This window comes from Pristiophorus japonicus, chromosome 5 (assembly GCF_044704955.1).
Source record: "Pristiophorus japonicus isolate sPriJap1 chromosome 5, sPriJap1.hap1, whole genome shotgun sequence".
In the NCBI taxonomy this organism is placed as follows: Eukaryota; Metazoa; Chordata; class Chondrichthyes; family Pristiophoridae; genus Pristiophorus; species Pristiophorus japonicus.
Window position 1 is genome coordinate 4,015,906 of NC_091981.1, and position 22,649 is coordinate 4,038,554.

General features: G+C 48.1%; 1 protein-coding gene across 1 annotated transcript in view; it reads right to left on the reverse strand.

The window, feature by feature from the left end:
- Window positions 1-20,105, reverse strand: part of LOC139264210 (CUB domain-containing protein 1-like) — an 89,122-nt gene extending 69,017 nt beyond the window's left edge. Inside the window, exon 1 of the mRNA XM_070880317.1 lies at window positions 20,011-20,105. Within this exon, the coding sequence (XP_070736418.1) occupies window positions 20,011-20,068 (58 nt within the window). The 5' untranslated portion in view covers window positions 20,069-20,105. The remainder of the gene's footprint in view (window positions 1-20,010) is intronic.
- Window positions 20,106-22,649: the final 2,544 nt, after the last annotated feature.

The window sequence follows — 22,649 nt, forward strand, 5'->3', positions numbered from 1 at the left end:
CAGCCATCAAAGAACTCACTTTGGGAGTGGAAGCAAGTCTTCCTCGATTCCGAGGGACTGCTTATGATGATGAAAGTTTCCCTGTTCATTTGTCACTGTTTTATAAATACTACATGGAAGCCAATCACGTGCAGGTCTTATATTTAGCATGTCACAAGGTGTGAGAGTTAAGTGTCACTGATGTGTTAAATGCCAATCTTTTATAGCCACATATTAATAGGATTAACTTGTAGCATTCACCTTGCACGGATATATTTAACGTCAACACCAGTGAGTGCAACTTTCAAACTGACAGCTACAGCAGGTCTTCCAGTTTCTTCAGTTTTAAAAAGAACTAGTTATACGGCTCGCCCCGGCAACATTCACTTACACAAACCTCAATGAAATCTAGTATCGATGCTAAACCTTTATATAACACTGGTTCGGCCATGTGGGAGCTTGCTGTGCACAAATTGGCTGTCGCGTTTCCCACATTACAACAGTGACTACACTTCAAAAAAACACAGCAAGCTCCCACACACAGCAATGTGATAATGACCAGATAATCTGTTTTAGTGATGTTGATTGAGGGATAAATATTGGCCCCAGGACACCAGGGAGAACTCCCCTGCTCTTCTTCGAAGTAGTGCCGTGGGATCTTTTACATCCACCTGAGAGAGCAGACGGGGCCTCGGTTTAATGTCTCATCTGAAAGACGACACTTCCGACAGTACAGCGCTCCCTCAGTGCTGCCCCTCCGACAGTGCAGCACTCCCTCAGTGCTGCCCCTCCGACAGTGCAGCACTCCCTCAGTACTGCCCCTCCGACAGTGCGGCACTCCCTCAGTACTGCCCCTCCGACAGTGCAGCACTCCCTCAGTAATGCCCCTCCGAGTGCGGCACTCCCTCAGTGCTGCACCTCAGACAGTGCAGCACTCCCTCAGTGCTGCCCCTCCGACAGTGCGGCACTCCCTCAGCGCTGCACTGGGAGTGTCAGCCTAGAATTTTGTGCTCAAGTCTCTGGAGTGGGAATTGAACCCACGACCTTCTGACTCAAGCGAGAGAGGGAGTGCTGCCCACTGAGCCAAGGCTGATACCAGAGGGTGTTACCATTAGTGTTGGGAGAGAAAGGGAACAAGGAGCTTACACTGAACTCTGCCCTAAGAATGCAAATTATTTAAATGGGGAGAGATTACAAAATGCTGCAGTACAGAGGGACCTGGGGGTCCTTGTGCTTGAAACACAAAAAGTTAGTATGCAGTTGCAGCAAGTGATCAGGAAGGCAAATGGAATGTTGGCCTTTATTACAAGGGGGATGGAGAATAAAAGCAGGGAAGTCCTGCTACAACTGTACAGGGTATTGGTGAGGCCACACCTGGAGTACTGCATGCAGTTTTGGTCTCCGTATTTAAGGAGGAATATACTTGCATTGGAGGCAGTTCAGTGAAGATTCACGAGGTTGATTCCTGAGATGAAGGGGTTGAATAATGAAGAAAGATTGAGTAGGTTGGGCCTCTACTCATTGGAGTTTAGAAGAATGAGAGGTGATCTTATTGAAACATATAAAGATTCTGAGGGGGCTGGACAGGGTAGATGCAGAGAGGATGTTTCCCCTCGTGGGGGAATCTAGAACTAGGGGGCATAGTATCAGAATAAGGGGCTGCCCATTTAAAACAGAAATGAGGAGGAATTTCTTCTCTGAGGGTTGTAAATCTGTGGAATTCTCTGCCCCAGAGAGCTGTGGAGGTTGGGTCATTGAATATATTTAAGGTGGAGATAGACAGATTTTTGAATGATAAGGGAGTGAAGGATTATGGGGAGCGGGCAGGGAAGTGGAGCTGAGTCCATGATCAGATCAGCCATGATCTTATTGAATGGTGGAGCAGGCTCGAGGGGCCGTATGGCCGTCTCCTGCTCCTATTTCTTATGTTCTTATGATTCAGATAGGAGATGAGAGAGAGTGTGCGCGCTTTGGTGGTTTATAAGCAGCAAATGAAAGGTCAGAGTTCAGCACAGCACTGTCTTTTAAGCACCAGCAGTTTGAAAAAGATTACCTCCATATATCTTGGTCTCTCTGTCAAACCGTGATTTAAATTCCCCAAGGGATGATGGTGAAACAACACCTTGATGCAAACTGTCTAAGCAATCACAACTTGCATTTATACAGCATAGTAAACCACCCCAACATGTGACACCGAGCCACAGGAGGAGATATTGGGGAAGATGCTTGGTCAATGAGATAGTTTTAAGGAACGTCTTGAAGGATAGAGAGGGGGAAGAGGTTTAGGCAGGGAGTTCCAGAGCTCCAGGAGAAGGCAACAGAAGGCACGGCCACCGATGGTGGAGCGATTATAATCAGGGATGCTCAGGAGGGCAGAATTAGAGGAGCGCAGACATCTCGGTGGGGCTTGTAGGGCTGGAGGCGATTACAGAGATAGGGAGGGTCAAGGGCCATGGAGGGGTTTGAAAATAAGGATGAGAATTTTGAAATCAAGGCGCTGTTTAACCGGGAGCCAATGTAGGTCAGCGAGCACAGGGTGATGGGTGAGCGGAACTCGGTGCGAGTTAGGACACGGGACAGTGAGCACAGGGGGTGATGGGTGAGTGGGACTTGGTGCGAGTTAGGACACGGGGCAGCGAGCACAGGGGGTGATGGGTGAGTGGGACTCGGTACGAGTTAGGACACGGGGCAGCGAGCACAGCGGGTGATGGGTGAGCGGAACTCGGTGCGAGTTAGGTCACGGGGCAGTGAGCACAGGGGGTGATGGGTGAACGGGACTTGGTGCGAGTTAGGACACGGGACAGTGAGCACAGGGGGTGATGGGTGAACGGGACTTGGTGCGAGTTAGGACACGAGACAGTGAGTTTTGGATCACCTCTAATTTACGTAGGGAAGAATGTGGGAGGCCAGCCAGGAGTGCGTTGAAATAGTCAAGTCTAGAGGTAACAAAGGCATGGACGAGGGCTTTAGCAGCGGATGGGTGAAATCAAGGGACTGAGTGATCCCATTAAAGTGGCCAAAAATAAATTGGAGGGAATGTTGGTCAGGACTAAAGATGAGAATAGTCACACATTTGGAAATAGATGTTTAATGAATTTCTAGCCCCTCTGAAGATAATATTCCATTCTGTCTGCTCCAACCCCCTCAAATCTCCAATAGTTGACAACTTTATATTTAAGGTCAATATTGAAACAAAATAGGATTCTTGGGACTTTTAATATCTTGCCGCTAATGAGTGTTGAGGCTGGAGATGACCAGTGGCCATTTTGAGCATTTAGCTCTGTGGCACTGCGTAGAAATTAATATCACTCCAAATATTTTTTTTATTTAAAAAAAAAGACTATATTTCAGGCAAGATACACATCAACGAAAGGCTTAATGGAGTCACAACAGCTTGAAAGATCTTTACTGTCCAGACAAAAGACTTCTCAGTCGTTGCTGCTCCCTGTCCGTATCTGACACATATGTTAGCTCATTAAAAAAGCAAGATCTGTTGCCAAAGCAAACAAGTACAAACTGAACGGTCTGCACCTGGACAGGACCGGAACCAATGTCCTAGGGGGGAGTGTTTGCTAGTGCTGTTGGGGAGGGGTTAAACTAATATGGCAGGGGGATGGGAATCTATGCAGGGAGACAGAGGGAAGTAGAATGGGGGCAGAAGCAAAAGACAGAAAGAAGAAAAGTAAAAGTGGAGGGCAGAGAAACCCAAGGCAAAAATCAAAAAGGGCCACATTACAGCAAAATTCTAAAAGGGGCAAAATGTGTTAAAAAGACAAGCCTGAAGGCTCTGTGCCTCAATGCGAGGAGTATTCGTAATAATGTGGACGAATTAACTGCGCAGACAGCAATTAATGAATATGATGTAATTGGCATCACAGAGACATGGCTCCAGGGTGACCAAGGCTGGGAACTCAACATCCAGGGGCATTCAACATTTCGGAAAGATAGACAGAAAGGAAAAGGAGGTGGGGTGGCATTGCTGGTTAAAGAGGAAATTAACACAATAGTAAGGAGGGACATTAGCTTGGATGATATGGAATCAGTATGGGTGGAGCTGCGGAATACCAAAGGGCAGAAAACGCTAGTGGGAGTTGTGTACAGACCATCAAGCAGTAGTAGTGAGGTTGGGGACAGCATCAAACAAGAAATTATGGATGTGTGTAATAAAGGTACAGCAGTTATCATGGGCGACTTTAATCTACATATAGATTGGGCTAACCAAACTGGTAGCAATAAGGTGGAGGAGGATTTCCTGGAGTGTATTAGGGATGGTTTTCTAGACCAATATGTCGAGGAACCAACTAGAGAGCTGGCCATCCTAGACTGGGTGATGTGTAATGAGAAAGGACTAATTAGCAATTTTATTGTGCGAGGCCCCTTGGGGAAGAGTGACCATAATATGGTAGAATTCTTTATTAAGTAGGAGAGTGACACAGTTAATTCAGAGATTAGGGTCCTGAACTTCAGGAAAGGTAACTTCGATGGTATGAGACATGAATTGGCTAGAATAGACTGGCAAATGATACTTAAAGGGTTAACGGTGGATAGGTAATGGCAAACATTTAAAGATCACATGGATGAACTTCAACAATTGTACATCCCTGTCTGGAGTAAAAATAAAACGAGGAAGGTGGTTCAACCGTGGCTAACAGGGAAATTAAGGATAGTGTTAAATCCAAGGAAGAGGCAAATAAATTGGCCACAAAAAGCTGCAAACCCGAGTACTGGGAGAAATTTAGAATTCAGCAGAGGAGGACAAAGGATTTAATCAGGAGTGGGAAAATAAAATATGAGAGGAAGCTTGCTGGGAACTTAAAAACTGACTGCAAAAGCTTCTATAGATATGTGAAGAGAAAAAGATTAGTGAAGACAAACGTAGGTCCCTTGCAGTCAGAATCAGGTGAATTTATAATGGGGAACAAAGAAATGGCAGACCAGTTGAACAAATACTTTGGTTCTGTCTTCACGAAGGAACCAAGGATCTAGTGAGAAGGAGGAACTGAAGGAAATCCTTACTAGGCGGGAAATTGTGTTAGGGAAATTGATGGGATTGAAGGCCGATAAATCCCCAGGGCCTGATAGTCTGCATCCCAGAATACTTAAGGAAGTGGCCCTGGAAATAGTGGATGCAGTCTATCGACTCTGGATCAGTTCCTATGGACTGGAGGGTAGCTTTTTAAAAAAGGAGGGAGAGAGAAAATGGGTAATTATAGACCGGTTAGCCCGACATCAGTACTGGGGAAAATGTTGGAATCAATTATTAAAGATGAAATACCAGCGCACTTGGAAAGCAGTGACAGGATCGGTCCAAGTCAGCATGAATTTATGAAAGGGAAATAATGCTTGACAAATATTCTAGAATTTTTTGAGGTTGTAACTAGTAGAGTAGACAGGGAAGAACCAGTGGATGTGGTGTATTTGGACTTTCAAAAGGCTTTTGACAAGGTCCCACACAAGAGATTGGTGTGCAAAATTAAAGCACATGGTATTGGGGGTAATGTACCGACGTGGATAGAGAACTGGTTGGCAGACAGGAAGCAGAGAGTCAGGATAAATGGATCCTTTTCAGAATGGCAGGCAGTGACTAGTGGGGTACTGCAAGGTTCAGTGCTGGGACCCCAGCTATTTACAATATACATCAATGATTTAGATGAAGGAATTGAATGTAATATCTCCAAGTTTGCAGATGACACTAAGCTGGGTGGTGGTGTGAGCTGTGAGGAGGATGCTAAGAGGCTGCAGGGTGACTTGGACAGGTTAGGTGAGTGGGCAAATGCATGGCAGATGCAGTATAATGTGGATAAATGTGAGGTTATCCACTTTGGGGGCAAAAGCAGGAATGCAGAATATTATCTGAAGGGTGACAGATTAGGAAAAGGGGAGGTGCAACAAGTCCTGGGTGTCATGGTTCATCAGTCATTGAAAGTTGACATGCAGGTACAGCAGGCAGTGAAGAAGGGAAATGGTATATTGGCCTTCACAGCTAGGGGTTTTGAGTACAGGAGCAGGGAGGTCTTACTGCAGTTGTACAGGGCCTTGGTGAGGTTTCACCTGGAATATTGTATACAGTTTTGGTCTCCTAATCTGAGGAAGGACGTTCTTGCTATTGAGGGAGTGCAGTGAAGGTTCACCAGACTGATTCCTGGGATTGCAGGACTGACATATGAGGAGAGACTGGATCAACTGGGCCTGTATTCACTGGAGTTTAGAAGGATGAGAGGGGATCTCATAGAAACATATAAAATTCTGACGGGACTGGGCAGATTAGATGCAGGAAGAATGTTCCTGTTGTTGGGGAAGTCCAGAATCAGGGGACACAGTCGAAGGATAAGGGGTAAGCCATTTAGGACCGAGATGAGGAGAAACTTCTTCACTCAGAGGAGTTGTTAACCTGTGGAATTCCCTGCTGCAGAAAGTTGTTGATGCCAGTTCATTGGATATATTCAAGAGGGAGTTAGATATGGCCCTTACGGCTAATAGAAAACATAGAAACATAGAAAATAGGTGCAGGAGTAGGCCATTCGGCCCTTCTAGCCTGCACCGCCATTCAATGAGTTCATGGCTGAACATGCAACTTCAGTACCCCATTCCTGCTTTCTCGCCATACCCCTTGATCCCCTAGTAGTAAGGACTACATCTAACTCCTTTTTGAATATATTTAGTGAATTGGCCTCAACAACTTTCTGTGATAGAGAATTCCACAGGTTCACCACTCTCTGGGTGAAGAAGTTTCTCCTCATCTCGGTCCTAAATGGCTTACCCCTTATCCTTAGACTGTGACCCCTGGTTCTGGACTTCCCCAACATTGGGAACATTCTTCCTGCATCTAACCTGTCTAAACCATCAGAATTTTAAATGTTTCTATGAGGTCCCCTCTCATTCTTCTGAACTCCAGTGAATACAAGCCCAGTTGATCCAATCTTTCTTGATAGGTCAGTCCCGCCATCCTGGGAATCAGTCTGGTGAACCTTCGCTGCACTCCCTCAATAGCAAGAATGTCCTTCCTCAAGTTAGGAGACCAAAACTGTACACAATACTCCAGGTGTGGCCTCACCAAGGCCCTGTACAACAGTAGCAACACCTCCATGCCCCTGTACTCAAATCCCCTCGCTATGAAGGCCAACATGCCATTTGCTTTCTTAACCGCCTGCTGTACCTGCATGCCAACCTTCAATGACTGATGCACCATGACACCCAGGTCTCGTTGCACCTCCCCTTTTCCTAATCTGTCACCATTCAGATAATAGTCTGTCTCTCTGTTTTTACCACCAAAGTGGATAACTTCACATTTATCCACATTATACTTCATCTGCCATGCATTTGCCCACTCACCTAACCTATCCAAGTCGCTCTGCAGCCTCATAGCATCCTCCTCGCAGCTCACACTGCCACCCAACTTAGTGTCATCCGCAAATTTGGAGATACTACATTTAATCGCCTCGTCTAAATCATTAATGTACAGTGTAAACAGCTGGGGCCCCAGCACAGAACCTTGCGGTACCCCATTGGTCACCACCTGCCATTCTGAAAAGTACCCATTTACTCCTACTCTTTGCTTCCTGTCTGACAATCAGTTCTCAATCCATGTCAGCACATTACCCCCAATCCCATGTGCTTTAACTTTGCACATTAATCTCTTGTGTGGGACCTTGTCGAAAGCCTTCTGAAAGTCCAAATATACCACATCAACTGGTTCTCCCTTGTCCACTCTACTGGAAACATCCTCAAAAAATTCCAGAAGATTTGTCAAGCATGATTTCCCTTTCACAAATCCATGCTGACTTGGACCCATCATGTCACCTCTTTACAAATGCGCTGCTATGACATCCTTAATAATTGATTCCATCATTTTACCCATTACTGAGGTCAGGCTGACCGGTCTATAATTCTCTGTTTTCTCTCTCCCTCCTTTTTTAAAAAGTGGGGTTACATTGGCTACCCTCCACTCCATAGGAACTGATCCAGAGTCAATGGAATGTTGGAAAATGACTGTCAATGCATCCGCTATTTCCAAGGCCACCTCCTTAAGTACTCTGGGATGCAGTCCATCAGGCCCTGGGGATTTATCGGCCTTCAATCCCATCAATTTCCCCAACACAATTTCCCGACTATTAAGGATTTCCCTCAGTTCCTCCTTCTTACTAGACCCTCTGACCCCTTTTATATCCGGAAGGTTGTTTGTGTCATCCTTAGTGAATACCGAACCAAAGTACTTGTTCAATTGGTCTGCCATTTCTTTGTTCCCAGTTATGACTTCCCCTGATTCTGACTGCAGAGGACCTACGTTTGTCTTTACTAACCTTTTTCTCTTTACATATCTATAGAAACTTTTGCAATCCGTCTTAATGTTCCCTGCAAGCTTCTTCTCGTACTCCATTTTCCCTGCCCTAATCAAACCCTTTGTCCTCCTCTGCTGAGTTCTAAATTTCTCCCAGTCCCCGGGTTCGCTGCTATTTCTGGCCAATTTGTATGCCACTTCCTTGGCTTTAATACTATCCCTGATTTCCCTTGATAGCCACGGTTGAGCCACCTTCCCTTTTTTATTTTTACGCCAGACAGGAATGTACAATTGTTGTAGTTGATCCATGCGGTCTCTAAATGTCTGCCATTGCCCATCCACAGTCAACCCCTTAAGTATCATTCGCCAATCTATCCTAGCCAATTCACGCCTCATACCTTCAAAGTTACCCTTCTTTAAGTTCTGGACCATGGTCTCTGAATTAACTGTTTCATTCTCCATCCTAATGCAGAATTCCACCATATTATGGTCACTCTTCCCCAAGGGGCTTCGCACAACGAGATTGCTAATTCATCCTCTCTCATTACACAACACCCAGTCTAAGATGGCCTCCCCCCTAGTTGGTTCCTCGACATATTGGTCTTGAAAACCATCCCTTATGCACTCCAGGAAATCCTCCTCCACCGTATTGCTTCCAGTTTGGTTAGCCCAATCTATGTGCATATTAAAGTCACCCATTATAACTGCTGCATCCTTATTGCATGCACCCCTAATTTCCTGTTTGATGCCCACCCAACATCACTACTACTGTTTGGAGGTCTGTACACAACTCCCACTAACGTTTTTTGCCCTTTGGTGTTCTGCAGCTCTACCCATATAGATTCCACATCATCCAAGCTCAGGGGATCAAGGGATATGGAGAGAAAGCAGGAAAGGGGTACTGAGGTGAATGATCAGCCATGATCTTATTGAATGGTGGTGCAGGCTCGAAGGGTCTACTCCTGCACCTACTTTTTCTTTGCAAGTCAGATTAGACATTGGTCAAGACAACCCAGCCATACATGGTCTGAATTGGCCATCTACTTGTGTTGCATTGGTCATCACCGAGTAAACAGATTGACTACTCCAACGCACTCCTGGCTGGCCTCCCACATTCTACCCTCCATAAACCTGACGTCATCCAAAACTCGGCTGCCCAGTGTCCTAACTCGCACCGAGTCCCGCTCACCCATCACCCCCTGTGCTCACTGCCCCGTGTCCTAACTCGCACCGAGTCCCGCTCACCCATCACCCTCTGTGCTCGCTGACCCGTGTCCTAACTCGCACCAAGTCCCACTCACCCATCACCCCCTGTGCTCGCTGACCTACATTGGCTCCCGGTTAAGCAACGCCTCGATTTCAACATTCTCATCCTAGTTTTCAAATCCCTCCATGGCCCTCGCCCCTCCCTATCTCTGTAATCTCCTCCAGCCCCACAACCCCCCGAGATGTCTGCACTCCTCTAATTCTGCCCTCCTGACCATCCCTGATTATAATCGCTCCACCATCGGTGGCCGTGCCTTCTGTTGCCTGGGCCCCAAGCTCTGGAACTCCCTCCCTGAACCTCTCCGCCTCTCTATCCTCCTCTAAGACACTCCTTAAAAACGATCTCTTTGACCCAGCTTAGTGCCCTAAATTCTCCTTATGTGGCTTGGTGTCAAATTTTGTTTTTTAAACTCTCCTGTGAAGCGCCCCGGAATGAGAGCTGTCTTATGATGAGAGATGGTGTAGAATGGGCCTATACTGTGAGTATATGAGAGGGGATCTCATTGAAACATACAATATTCTGAGGGGGATTGACAGGGTAGATGCAGAGAGCATATTTCCCCCGGGCTGGAGAGTCTAGAACCAGGGGTCACAGTCTCAGGATAAGGGGTCGGCCATTTAGGACTGAGATGAGGAGGAATTTCTTCACTCAGAGAGAGGTGAATCTTTGGAATTCTCTGCCCCAGAGGGCTGTGGATGCTGAGTCGTTGAGTATACTCAAGGCTGAGATCAATAGATTTTGGGACTCTCGGGGAATCGAGGGATATGGGGATCGGGCGGGAAAGTGGAGTTGAGGTCGAAGATCAGCCGTGATCTTATTGAATGGCGGAGCAGGCTCGAGGGGCCGAATGGCCAACTCCTGCTCCTGATTCTGATGTTCTTATGTTTTACTAAGTTAAAAGCGCTATATAGATACACATTGTTGTAGAATATTAACAAACTCAGCGAGTTGGGAAGCAGACAGAGCGCGAGATAAAGCTCCCTCACTGCCCCGATTATCGCACTGTGTGACAAAGGAGGCAGGAACCATCACAAAGTGGGAGCACTTTTGCTCCTATTGCAGAGGCTGTGTTTCTGCAGGCTGCAAGAGGGAAGGTTGAGGAACAACAAACTATTAGCTAGTAACTCCAAGATCCCCTCCAAGTCATAGAAACACAGAAAATAGGAGCGGGAGTCGGCCATTCGGCCCTTTGAGTCTGCACCGCCATTCAATATGATCATGGCTGATCCTCTATCTCAACACCATATTCCCACTTTCTCACCATACCCCTTGATGCCTTTTGTGTCTAGAAATCTATCTATCTCCCTCTTAAATATATTCAGTGACTTGGCTTCCACAGCCTTCTGTGGTAGAGAATTCCACAGGTTCACCACCCTCTGAGTGAAGACATTTCTCCTCATCTCGGTCCGAAATTTCCTACCCTGTATCCTGAGACTGTGACCCCTTGTTCTAGACTCCCCAGCCCCGGGGAAACATCCTCCCCGCATCCAGTCTGCCAACCCCGTCAGAATTTTATACAGATATGGTCACACGCCATCCTGACTTGGAAATATATCGGCCGTTCCTTCATCGTCGCTGGGTCACAATCCTGGAACTCCCTCCCCAACAGCACTGTGGGAGCACCTTCACCACACGGACTGCAGCGGTTCAAGAAGGCGGCTCACCACCACCTTCTCAAGGGGCAATTTAGGGATGGGCAATAAATGCCGGCCTGGCCAGCGACGCCCACATCCCAGGAACGAATTAGTAGCAATGTCACATGCACTAGTCAGGCAATCTCAGAACTCCCAGCTATGGGCATCAAGTGGTCACGCCTACAATCCCAGCATGCTGTGCATGGATTTAATCTCACGCACATGGCTTCTGGGGCGGAGTCACGTAAAATTGAAATCCGTCTCCTCCTCCTCCCATAAGGATAACGTTAGGATGTCGCACAGGTGACCTCAGCATTTTGTTGGATCAGAACATGCACAAATACCTTGAACGTACGCATCGAGTGTCACAACCTATTGCAAAGTCTGGTAGCAGGACGGTTAACCACCAGGCACCACTACATTACCTCCATCCCACAAAACCCCAACATGGCAATATATATGCTAGAGTACTGCGTGCAGTTCTGGTCACCACATTACAGGAAAGATGTGATTGTACTGGAGAGGGTGCAGAGGAGATTTACCAGGATGTTGCCTGGACTGGAGAATTTTAGCGATGAGGGAAGATTGGATAGGCTGGGATTGTTTTCTTTGAAACAGAGAAGGCTGAGGGGAGACCTGATTGAGGTGTATAAAATTATGAGGGGCCTGGATAGAGTGGATAGGAAGGACCTATTTCCCTTAGCAGAGGGATCAATAACCAGAGGGCATAGATTTAAAGTAATTGGGGGGAGGTTTAGAGGGGAGCTGAGGGGAACTTTCTTTACCCAGAGGGTGGTGGGGGTCTGGAACTCACTGCCTGAAAGGGCGGTAGAGGAAGAAACCCTCACTGCATTTAAAAAGTACCTGGATGTGCACCCGAAGTGCCGTAACCTACAGGGCTACGGACCCAGAGCTGGAAAGTGGGATTAGGCTGGGTAGCTCTTTGTCGGCCGGCGCAGACACGATGGGCCGAATGGCCTCCTTCTGTGCTGTAAATTTCTATGATTCTATAACTGGGTTATCACACGGCACCTGTAACATCGGAAGGAACACTTTGAGGAGGTTGTTGAGAAAAGGGTTGACCTGAACGAGATCTGATCACAGCGGAGTTCAAATTGAGTTCACTGTTAACATCAACATCAGGTTAACTTCAAGCCGAAACCCGATACCAGTTTCCCTAGTAATATTCAAATATAGTGTAACGTACTGGTGGAACTGGTCAGAGTCCGGTTGTTAGAAACACAGGATAATTATAGCACCGAACTAACTCCCTGAATTACCAAAACCAATGTGGGGTGGGGGTGGGGTGGGGTGGGGGCAGAGGAATTTCCATGGAGCTTCTTCAGATTGGTCACCGTTACTTTGCTCGGAGTTTGGTGGATGTCCCGAGAGATATTTACGTAACTGCTCAGAGAGATGTGTGTGTCCTCATGCATGAAACACAGAGAGTTCGCACGCAGGTACAGCAAGCAATAAGGAAGACAAATGGCATGTTGTCCTTTATTGCAAGGGGGTTGGAGTATAAAAGTCTTACTACAATTGTACAGGGATTGGTGAGACCACACCTGGAGTACTGCGCACAGTTTCGGTCTGAGGAAGGATATACTCGCCTTGGAGGCGGTACAGCGAAGGTTCACCAGACTGATCCCTGGGACGGGAGGGTTGTCCTATGAGGAGAGATTAAGCAGATTGGGTCGATACTCTCTGGAGTTTAGAAGAATGAGAGGTGATCTCATTGAAACATACAAGATTCTGAGGGGGATTGACAGGGTAGATGCTGAGAGGATGTTTCCCCCGGGCTGGGGAGTCTAGAACCAGGGGTCACAGTCTCAGGATAAGGGGTCGGCCATTTAGGACTGAGATGAGGAGGAATTTCTTCACTCAGAGGGTGGTGAATCTTTGGAATTCTCTGCCCCAGAGGGCTGTGGATGCTGAGTCGTTGAGTATATTCAAGGCTGAGATCGATAGATTTTTGTACTCTCGGGGAATCGAGGGATATGGGGATCGGGCGGGAAAGTGGAGTTGAGGTCGAAGATCAGCCGTGATCTTATTGAATGGCGGAGCAGGCTCGAGGGGCCGAATGGCCGACTCCTGCTCCTGATTCTTATGCTCTTATGTTGACTGACACCCCATCCACCACCTTCAATATTCACCTGCACTTTGGGACATCCTGAGGTTGTGAAAGGGGCTATAGAAATGCAAGTCTTTTCTTCTTTTACGATCAGATACTGGCTGTTCACAAATGATGGCGGAAACATGTCTCAGAGGAGGAGGTGGCTAGAACAACAGGCAAGGCAGCTTGGACTGAGAAGCAATTTACAAATCGTAGGAGACAGAGACAGAGAGACAGACAGACAGACAGACAGAGAGAGAGACAGAGAGAGAGAGACAGAGAGAGAGAGAATCACCATGCCGCCTACAGCACATCGAGTTAGCTACCGGGAGCTGGAGTAGGACATATTGAGCAAAGGTTCAGTGAAGGAACAGGAAGGAACACAGTGATGGTCAACCAGGTGAGGGGAAAGACAATCCACACAGACATTGCCTCTCAACTCAACGGCATTATTTATTTGTTCCTGGGATGTGAACGTCGCTGGCAAGGCCGGTATTTATTGCCCATCCCGAATTGTCCCTTGAGAAGGTGGTGGTGAGCTGCAGTCCGTGTGGTGAAGGTGCTCCCACAGTGCTGACTTTGTTGTAGCGGTTTGGTGGAACTGAGTGTCTCGCTGGGTCATTTCAGAGGGCAGTTAAGAGTCAACCACATTGCTGTGGGTCTGGAGCCATATATCGGCCAGACCGGGTAAGGGCGGCAGATTTCCTTCCCTAAAGGACATCAGTGAACCAGATGGGTTTTTACAACAATCCGATAGTTCCATGGTCACCATTACTGACACTTGCTTTTTATTCCAGATTTTTTTAATTAATTGAATTTAAATTCCCCAGCTGCCGTGGTGGGATTTGAACTCGTGTCTCTGGATCATTAGTCCAGGTTTTGGGATTACTGACGTAACCACTATGATACCGGACCCCTGATGCAAGTCATGTGTGTTTGGGGGGAAAGAATGACAAATTACTGAGAAAATGTAATTTTTTTTTTAAAAAAGGTGAGTGTCAGGCAACATGGTGTGAAAGCAACAACACTGTGCTCATCAATAACTGGGTGCATTGTTAGAACTAAAAAGGTCTGGTACAGGAAGAGCAGGCCACTCATAACAGTGGGGCAGAGGAAATGTAACAAGGACACCCTCAAAGCCTTCCTGATAAAGTGCAACATCCCCACCAACACCTGGGAGTCCCTGGCCAAAGACCGCCCCAAGTGGAGGAAGTGCATCCGGGAGGGCGCTGAGCACCTCGAGTCTCGTCGCCGAGAGCATGCAGAAACCAAGCGCAGGCAGCGGAAGGAGCGTGCGGCAAACCAGTCCCACCCTCCCCTTCCCTCAACCACTGTCTGTCCCACCTGTGACAGAGACTGTAATTCCCGTATTGGACTGTTCAGTCACCCGAGAACTCATGTTTAGAGTGGAAGCAAGTCTTCCTCGATTCCGAGGGACTGCCTATGATGATGATGATGATGATGACTCGTAACATCAAGTAGGAACAAGTAAGCTTGCGAAAAGAACATTTAGTTAACTATCAGCAATCATGCAAATTAAAGAGGTGGGAGGCACCATCGACAGTGAGACAGACTGTGGGCGGGAAGGCAGCCCGCAGAAACTCACAGGGGCACAGGTCATTTTGAGATCAGGGACAAGTGGACACAGGTGAACAGACTGGGGGGAAAATTGTGGTTGAAGGCTTCCTGCGGGCGAACACCTCCGCTCCCAAATTTTTTAACGAAAATACCTGGTGATCCCGGCGGAAGGTAGGATTGTGGTCGGAGGCCTCCATCCGCTGTACAGTGTACGGGAACATGTCTTCCAGGTACGTCTTCGTATCCTGGGATCACGTGGGCCTGGACCACCAATGGACATCTAGTATTCTCACCGATGATAATGGGAGCTCCCATTACTATCAGTGAGAATACCCCCCGAAACACAGAAACACAGCACAATAAACAAACAAACACCTCACATATTTAAAATTAATTGAAATTGAATGTTTTAGAAAAAAAATATATTTTTGAATTTTTTTTGATGTGTTTTAATAGGGTTAAAAATAAACTTACTTTCATGCACAGGGTTTTTAATGTAAAAATTAATGATTAAATTTAATGTTTCTATGTTTTAGATCTCTTATCCTGGTAAAAATAAGCGATCTTTACCGGGCGTAAGAGTTTGAAGGACATTTGCTGGGCAGGAGTTGGTCAAATCTTGGCCCGTGAATGTCCTTCTCCCTGGGATGTGTGCGAATTGTTTGAGGACATTTCAACAGATCGGAAAAGCTGGTTTTCGGCCCGTGCGCCTCGTGTCCCGAGAACCAGCATTGGCGAGACCTCTGACTGTAAAGCACTGGGTTTAATATCTAGAGGGATAGAATTCAAAATCAGAGAAGCTATGTTAAACTTGTGTTAGATCATAACACAAGAATTAGGAGCAGGAGTCGGCCATATGGCCCCTCGAGCCTGCTCCGCCATTCAATATAACCATGGCTGATCTGATCATGGACTCAGCTCCACTTCCCCGCCCACTCCCCATAACTCCTTATTCCCTTATTGTTTAAGAAACTGTCTATCTCGGTCTTAAATTTATTCAATGTCCCAGCTTCCACAGCTCTCTGAGGCAGTGAATTCCACAGATTTACAACCCTCAGAGAGAAGAAATTTCTCCTCATCTCAGTTTTAAATGGGCGGTCCTTTATTCTAAGACCATGCCCCTCTAGTTCTAGTCTCCCCCATCAGTGGAAACATCCTCTCTGCATCCACCTTGTCAAGCCCCCTCATAATCTTATACATTTCATAAGATCACCTCTCATTCTTCTGAATTCCAATGAGTAGAGGCCACTCTTGGAGTACTAGGTACGGTTCTGGTCCCCATATTGTAACAAGATTATAGCAATGTGATAAAGACCAGATTCTCTGTTTTAGTGTTGTTGGTTGAGGGATAAATATTGGCCCCAGGACACCGGGGAGAACTCCCCTGCTCTTCTTCCAAATAGTGCCGTGGGATCTTTTACATCCACCTGAGAGAGCAGACGGGGCCTCGGTTTAACATCTCATCCGAAACACATGAGGGAGAAAGGAATAGAAGGATATGGTGATGAGGTGAGATGAAGAGGGGTGGGTGGAGACTGGTGTGGAACATAAACCACAGAGCGGTTTTGGCGCTGTAAATACTACGTAATAACAAAGAATATACTTTCTTCATCCCACACACTGCCAACTCAATGAGTTACCTTCCCCTGCTCATGCTTGCCTTTCTGATGGGGCCGGACGCCTGTATTGGTGACTCAATGCGAGGGCGCACAGGGACACCCTCAAAGCCTCCCTGATAAAATGCAACATCCCCACCGACACCTGGGAGTCCCTGGCCAAAGACCGCCCTAAGTGGAGAAAGTGCATCCGGGAGGGCGCTGAGCACCTAGAGTCTCGTCGCCGAGAGCATGCAGAAACCAAGCGCAGGCAGCGGAAGGAGCGTGCGGCAAACCAGACTCCCCACCCACCCTTTCCCTCAACCACTGTCTGTCCCACCTGCGACAGAGACTGTGGCTCTCGAATTGGACTGTTCAGTCACTGAGGGACTCATTTTAAGAGTGGAAGCAAGTCTTCTTCGATTCCGAGGGACTGCCGATGATGATGATGATGATGATGCCATAGAGACAAATCGATGTCTGTAGACACATGGGGAAACCAGAGGGAGGCACATCAGCCAGTTCCAACAGGATCAGGATTTGGACATAACCACACACACTGAGTGGCCAACTATGTGAACACCCACTAATGATAATTCATAGTGACAGGCAATAATTGAAAAGAAAGTACATTATTGAGGGGTTGCATCACACCGCTGATGGTTTGGCACAAGAGAATAATTGAGACATAGTGGCTTTGAAGTTCTCTCTCCCGCTGGTAAAACCATTGTCTTTCGGATGAGACGTTAATCCGAGGCCCCGTCTGCTCTCGCAGGTGGATGTAAAAGATCCCGTGGTACTATTTTGAAGAGGAGCAGGGGAGTTATCCCCGGTGTCCTGGGGCCAATATTTATCACTCAATCAACATCACTGAAACAGATTATCTGGTCATTATCACATTGCTGTGTGTGGGAGCTTGCTGTGTGCAAATTGGCTGCCGCGTTTTCCACATTACAACAGTGACTACACTACAAAAGTACTTCATTGGCTGTAAAGCACTTTGGCACATCCGGTGGTCATGAAAGGCGCTATATAAATGCAAGTCTTTCTTTCCTTGGGGGAAAAAAACCTGGCAGCTGTTAGCCAACCTGTTTCATAAGAACTTTATTGAGATTGGATTTTTTATATCTTAATGTGATGTCTAACTTACTATCTTTTAAGAACATAAGAATTAGGAGCAGGAGTCGGCCATTCGGCCCTTCGAGCCTGCTCCGCCATTCAATACAATCACGGCTGATCTTATCCCTCAACTCCACTTTCCTGCCCGATCCCCATATCCCTCGATTCCCCGAGAGTCTCCCCAGTCACTTACAGGTGATTTCAGTGGGACCTACTTGATGCATTAATCCTTTAGGCATAGTTACACGAAGAATGGTGAATCAGGCGAGTGCTGTAGAAACCACTTGCTCTGTGACAGGGACAGAAGTTGAAGTGCGGGATTCAAGAGATGGAGATGCCAACATTTGTTGTCATTCACTAAAGAGAATTGCATTTCTATAGCACCTTTCACGACCACCGGATGCACCGACGCGCTTTACAGCCAATGAAGTACTTTTTGGAGTGTAGTCACTGTTGTAATGTGGGAAACACGGCAGGCAATTTGCGCACAGCAAGCTCCCACACACAGCAATGTGATAAATGACCAGATAATTGTTTGAGTGATGTTGATTGAGGGATAAATATTGGCCCCAGGACACCGGGGAGAACTCCCCTGCTCTTCGAAATAGTGCCGTGGGATCTTTTATATCCACCTGAGAGAGCATCCGAAAGACGGCACCTCCGACAGTGCGGGGCTCCCTCAGTACTGCCCCTCCGACAGTGCGGCACTCCCTCAGTACTGCCCCTCCGACAGTGCGGTGCTCCCTCAGTACTGCCCCTCCGACAGTGCGGCGCTCCCTCAGTACTGCCCCTCCGACAGTGCGGCGCTCCCTCAGTACTGCCCCTCCGACAGTGCGGCGCTCCCTCAGTACTGCCCCTCCGACAGTGCGGCGCTCCCTCAGTACTGCCCCTCCGACAGTGCGGCGCTCCCTCAGTACTGCCCCTCCGACAGTGCGGCACTCCCTCAGTACTGCCCCTCCGACAGTGCGGCACTCCCTCAGTACTGCCCCTCCGACAGTGCGGCACTCCCTCAGTACTGCCCCTCCGACAGTGCGGCACTCCCTCAGTACTGCCCCTCCGACAGTGCAGCACTCCCTCAGTACTGCCCCTCCGACAGTGCAGCACTCCCTCAGTACTGCCCCTCCGACAGTGCGGAGCTCCCTCAGCACTGCCCCTCCGACAGCGCGGTGCTCCCTCAGCACTGCCCCTCCGACAGCGCGGTGCTCCCTCAGCACTGCCCCTCCGACAGTGCGGAGCTCCCTCAGCATTGCCCCTCCGACAGTGCGGCGCTCCCTCAGCACTGCCCCTCCGACAGTGCGGCGCTCCCTCAGCACTGCCCCTCCGACAGTGCGGAGCTCCCTCAGCATTGCCCCTCCGATGGAGTGGAGCTCCCTCAGCACTGCCCCTCCGACAGTGCGGAGCTCCCTCAGCACTGCCCCTCCGACAGCGCAGCACTCCCTCAGCATTGCCCCTCCGATGGAGCGCGGCACTCCCTCAGCACTGCCCCTCCGACAGTGCGGCAGTCCCTCAGCATTGCCCCTCCGATGGAGTGCGGCGCTCCCTCAGCATTGCACTGGGAGTGTCAGCCTGGATTTTGTGGAGTGGGACTTGAACCCACAACCTTCTGACGCAGAGGCGAGGGAGCTGCCCACTGAGCCACGGCCAACCAAAGATTCTCCTGTTTTGCAACATTTAGAATAAATTAAGATCCAACAAAGAAAATGGAATCAAATCAGGTTCAGAAGCTTCTATTATTTTCCCTGGCAGAGATTGACTGGAGCTGCAGAATTTTAAGTTTTCTGTTTTTTTTAAGACTTCCAGCATTAGCACTTAAAAAAATATATCTCCACAAATTAAGGTGAGGTTTTGTTTGGAACTGCCAATGTGGGCAGAGAAATGAGGAAGAGACCTTCCTGGGCCGAGAAATGGGTCAGAAGAGGAACACAGTGCACGTACACACAGCGGGTGAGACTGACAAATGCTCTAAGCAGCCATGGCCAGCCGGTGAGGGCTCCTGAACACCTTCCCGAGGACCAGGAGCACCTCAGACCCTCCCAAGGCAGCTCCTCCACCGTGCCAGGATATATTGGGACTTCCCAATCATGTAACAACCTCCTACTTGCACTTTTAACAATTGCAAGGGCTCTTGCTGAACATTACACCGAACGTTTGGCTTGATACTTTCAACAGTTCCCACCCCACAAGAAAAACCCAGAGTGGAAGGTAGAAGGAAGAAGGAAGGCAGGAATGTCTCCACAAGGCACAGGACCTGTACAAGTATTTTAAAATAAACTATAAATCAAGTGCCCCTTTAAAAGGGACACTCGGACTAACAAATTAAACTTTAGACATTATACCCCCATGGATCTAAACATCTTGCAATTTCTCAAAGATCAGAGGGTTGGCGAGAGGCATTGGGGATTTTGGGACCTCCCTCCCCAGGTGAGTTTCTGCTCGCTTTCACCTACCTGTCTCCAGGATCCGGACCAGCAGCAAGATCAACACCAACGCCCTATCTGCAGCCATTCCCAGCCTGTACACACACACAGCTGCTCCGGTTCCGTGTCCCGCCGCTCCCTGGCTGGCTCACCTCGCCTCTTTTACCTGCAGGGACAATCTGGGCGTGTCGGTTCAGGTTTGCTCAGTGCTCCAACAAAACAAACACTGTTGGACATGTCAGGGAAATGGTTTACCACAAACGTGCTCCCCCCACAAAAACCCCACATGAATTGTGCAAGCCGGTTAAGCAGAAGAAAGGGAATAGTTGTTCCGGGAGTAGAAACATTCAGACAGCCTGGCCCAGCTCCACACCCGCAAAATGGGGACTTTTCAGAATGGCAGGCAGTGACTAGTGGGGTACCGCAAGGTTCTGTGCTGGGGCCCCAGCTGTTTACATTGTACATTAATGATTTAGACGAGGGGATTAAATGTAGTATCTCCAAATTTGCGGATGACACTAAGTTGGGTGGCAGTGTGAGCTGCGAGGAGGATGCTATGAGGCTGCAGAGTGACTTGGATAGGTTAGGTGAGTGGGCAAATGCATGGCAGATGAAGTATAATGTGGATAAATGTGAGGTTATCCACTTTGGTGGTAAAAACAGAGAGACAGATTATCTGAATGGTGACAGATTAGGAAAAGGGGAGGTGCAATGAGACCTGGGTGTCATGGTACATCAGTCATTGAAGGTTGGCATGCAGGTACAGCAGGCGGTTAAGAAAGCAAATGGCATGTTGGCCTTCATAGCGAGGGGATTTGAGTACAGGGGCAGGGAGGTGTTGCTACAGTTGTACAGGGCCTTGGTGAGGCCACACCTGGAGTATTGTGTACAGTTTTGGTCTCCTAACTTGAGGAAGGACATTCTTGCTATTGAGGGAGTGCAGCGAAGATTCACCAGACTGATTCCCGGGATGGTGGGACTGACCTATCAAGAAAGACTGGATCAACTGGGCTTGTATTCACTGGAGTTCAGAAGAATGAGAGGGGACCTCATAGAAACGTTTAAAATTCTGACGGGTTTAGACAGGTTAGATGCAGGAAGAATGTTCCCAATGTTGGGGAAGTCCAGAACCAGGGGTCACAGTCTAAGGATAAGGGGTAAGCCATTTAGGACCGAGATGAGGTGAAACTTCTTCACCCAGAGAGTGGTGAACCTGTGGAATTCTCTACCACAGAAAGTAGTTGAGGCCAATTCACTAAATATATTCAAAAGGGAGTTAGATGAAGTCCTTACTACTCGGAGGATCAAGGGGTATGGCGAGAAAGCAGGAAGGGGGTACTGAAGTTGTATGTTCAGCCATGAACTCATTGAATGGCGGTGCAGGCTAGAAGGGCTGAATGGCCTACTCCTGCACCTATTTTCTATGTTTCTATGTTTCTATGTTTCAGAGGGGCAGTACTGAGGGAGTGCTGCACTGTCGGAGGTTCTGTTTTTTTTTTAGATACGACGTTAAACCAGCTGCTCTCTCAGGTGGACATAAAAGATCCCATGGCGCTATTTTGAAGAAGAGCAGGGGATTTATCCCCGGTGTCCTGGGGCCAATATTTATCCCTCAATCAACATCACTAAAACAGATTATCTGGTCATTGTCACATTGCTGTGTGTGGGAGCTTGCTGTGCGCAAATTGGCTGCCGCATTTCCTACATTACAACAGTGACTACACTCCAAAAATACTTCATTGGCTGTAAAGTTCTTTGGGACATCCGGTGGTCGTGACTGGCGCTATAGAAATCCAAATCTTTCTTTCATTTTTTTATATAGCACTAGGGTTGTCCACTTCAGAGAAGAGGTATATTACACAGGGTTACACAGGATATACGGCCCAGAAACAGGCCATTGGGCCCAACCAGTCCATGCCGGCGTTTATGCTCCACTCGAGCCTCCTCCCGTCTTTCCTCATCTAAATCTATCAGCGTAACCCTCTATTTCCTTCTCCCCCATTGGCTTGTCCAGCCTCCCCTTAAATACATCGATACTATTCACCTCAACCCCTCCCTGTGGCAGCGAGTTCCACATTCTCACCCCTCTCTGTTCAAAATCATGAGGGGTCTGGACAGAGTAGAGAGAGAGAAACTGTTCCCATTGGTGGAAGGGTGGAGAACCAGAGGACACAGATTTAAGGCGATTGGCAGAAGAACCAAAGGCGACACGAGGGAAAACGTTTTTACGCAGCAAGTGGTTAGGATCTGGAATGCGCTGCCTGAGAGGGTGGTGGAGGCAGACTCAATCGTGGCTTTCAAAAGGGAGTTGGATAAGTACCTGAAGGAAAAGAATTGCAGGGCTACGGGGAAAGGGCGGGGGAGGGGGACTGGCTGAGGGGCTCTTGCAGAGAGCCGGCACGGGCTCGACGGGCCGAATGGCCTCCTTCTGTGTTGTGACCGTTCTGTGATTCTTAATGTCGGAAACTGTCCCCAGGTACTTCACAGAAGCATTATCAGGCACAAATTGACACAAATCCGGAAAGGGAGATATTAGGACAGGTCAGAGAGGTAGGTTTTAAGATGTGTCTTAAAGGAGGGGAGAGAGAGGCGGAGATTTAGGGAGGGAATTCCAGAGCTCGGGGCTCGGCAGCTGAAGGCACGGCCACCACTGGTGGGACGTAGAGATT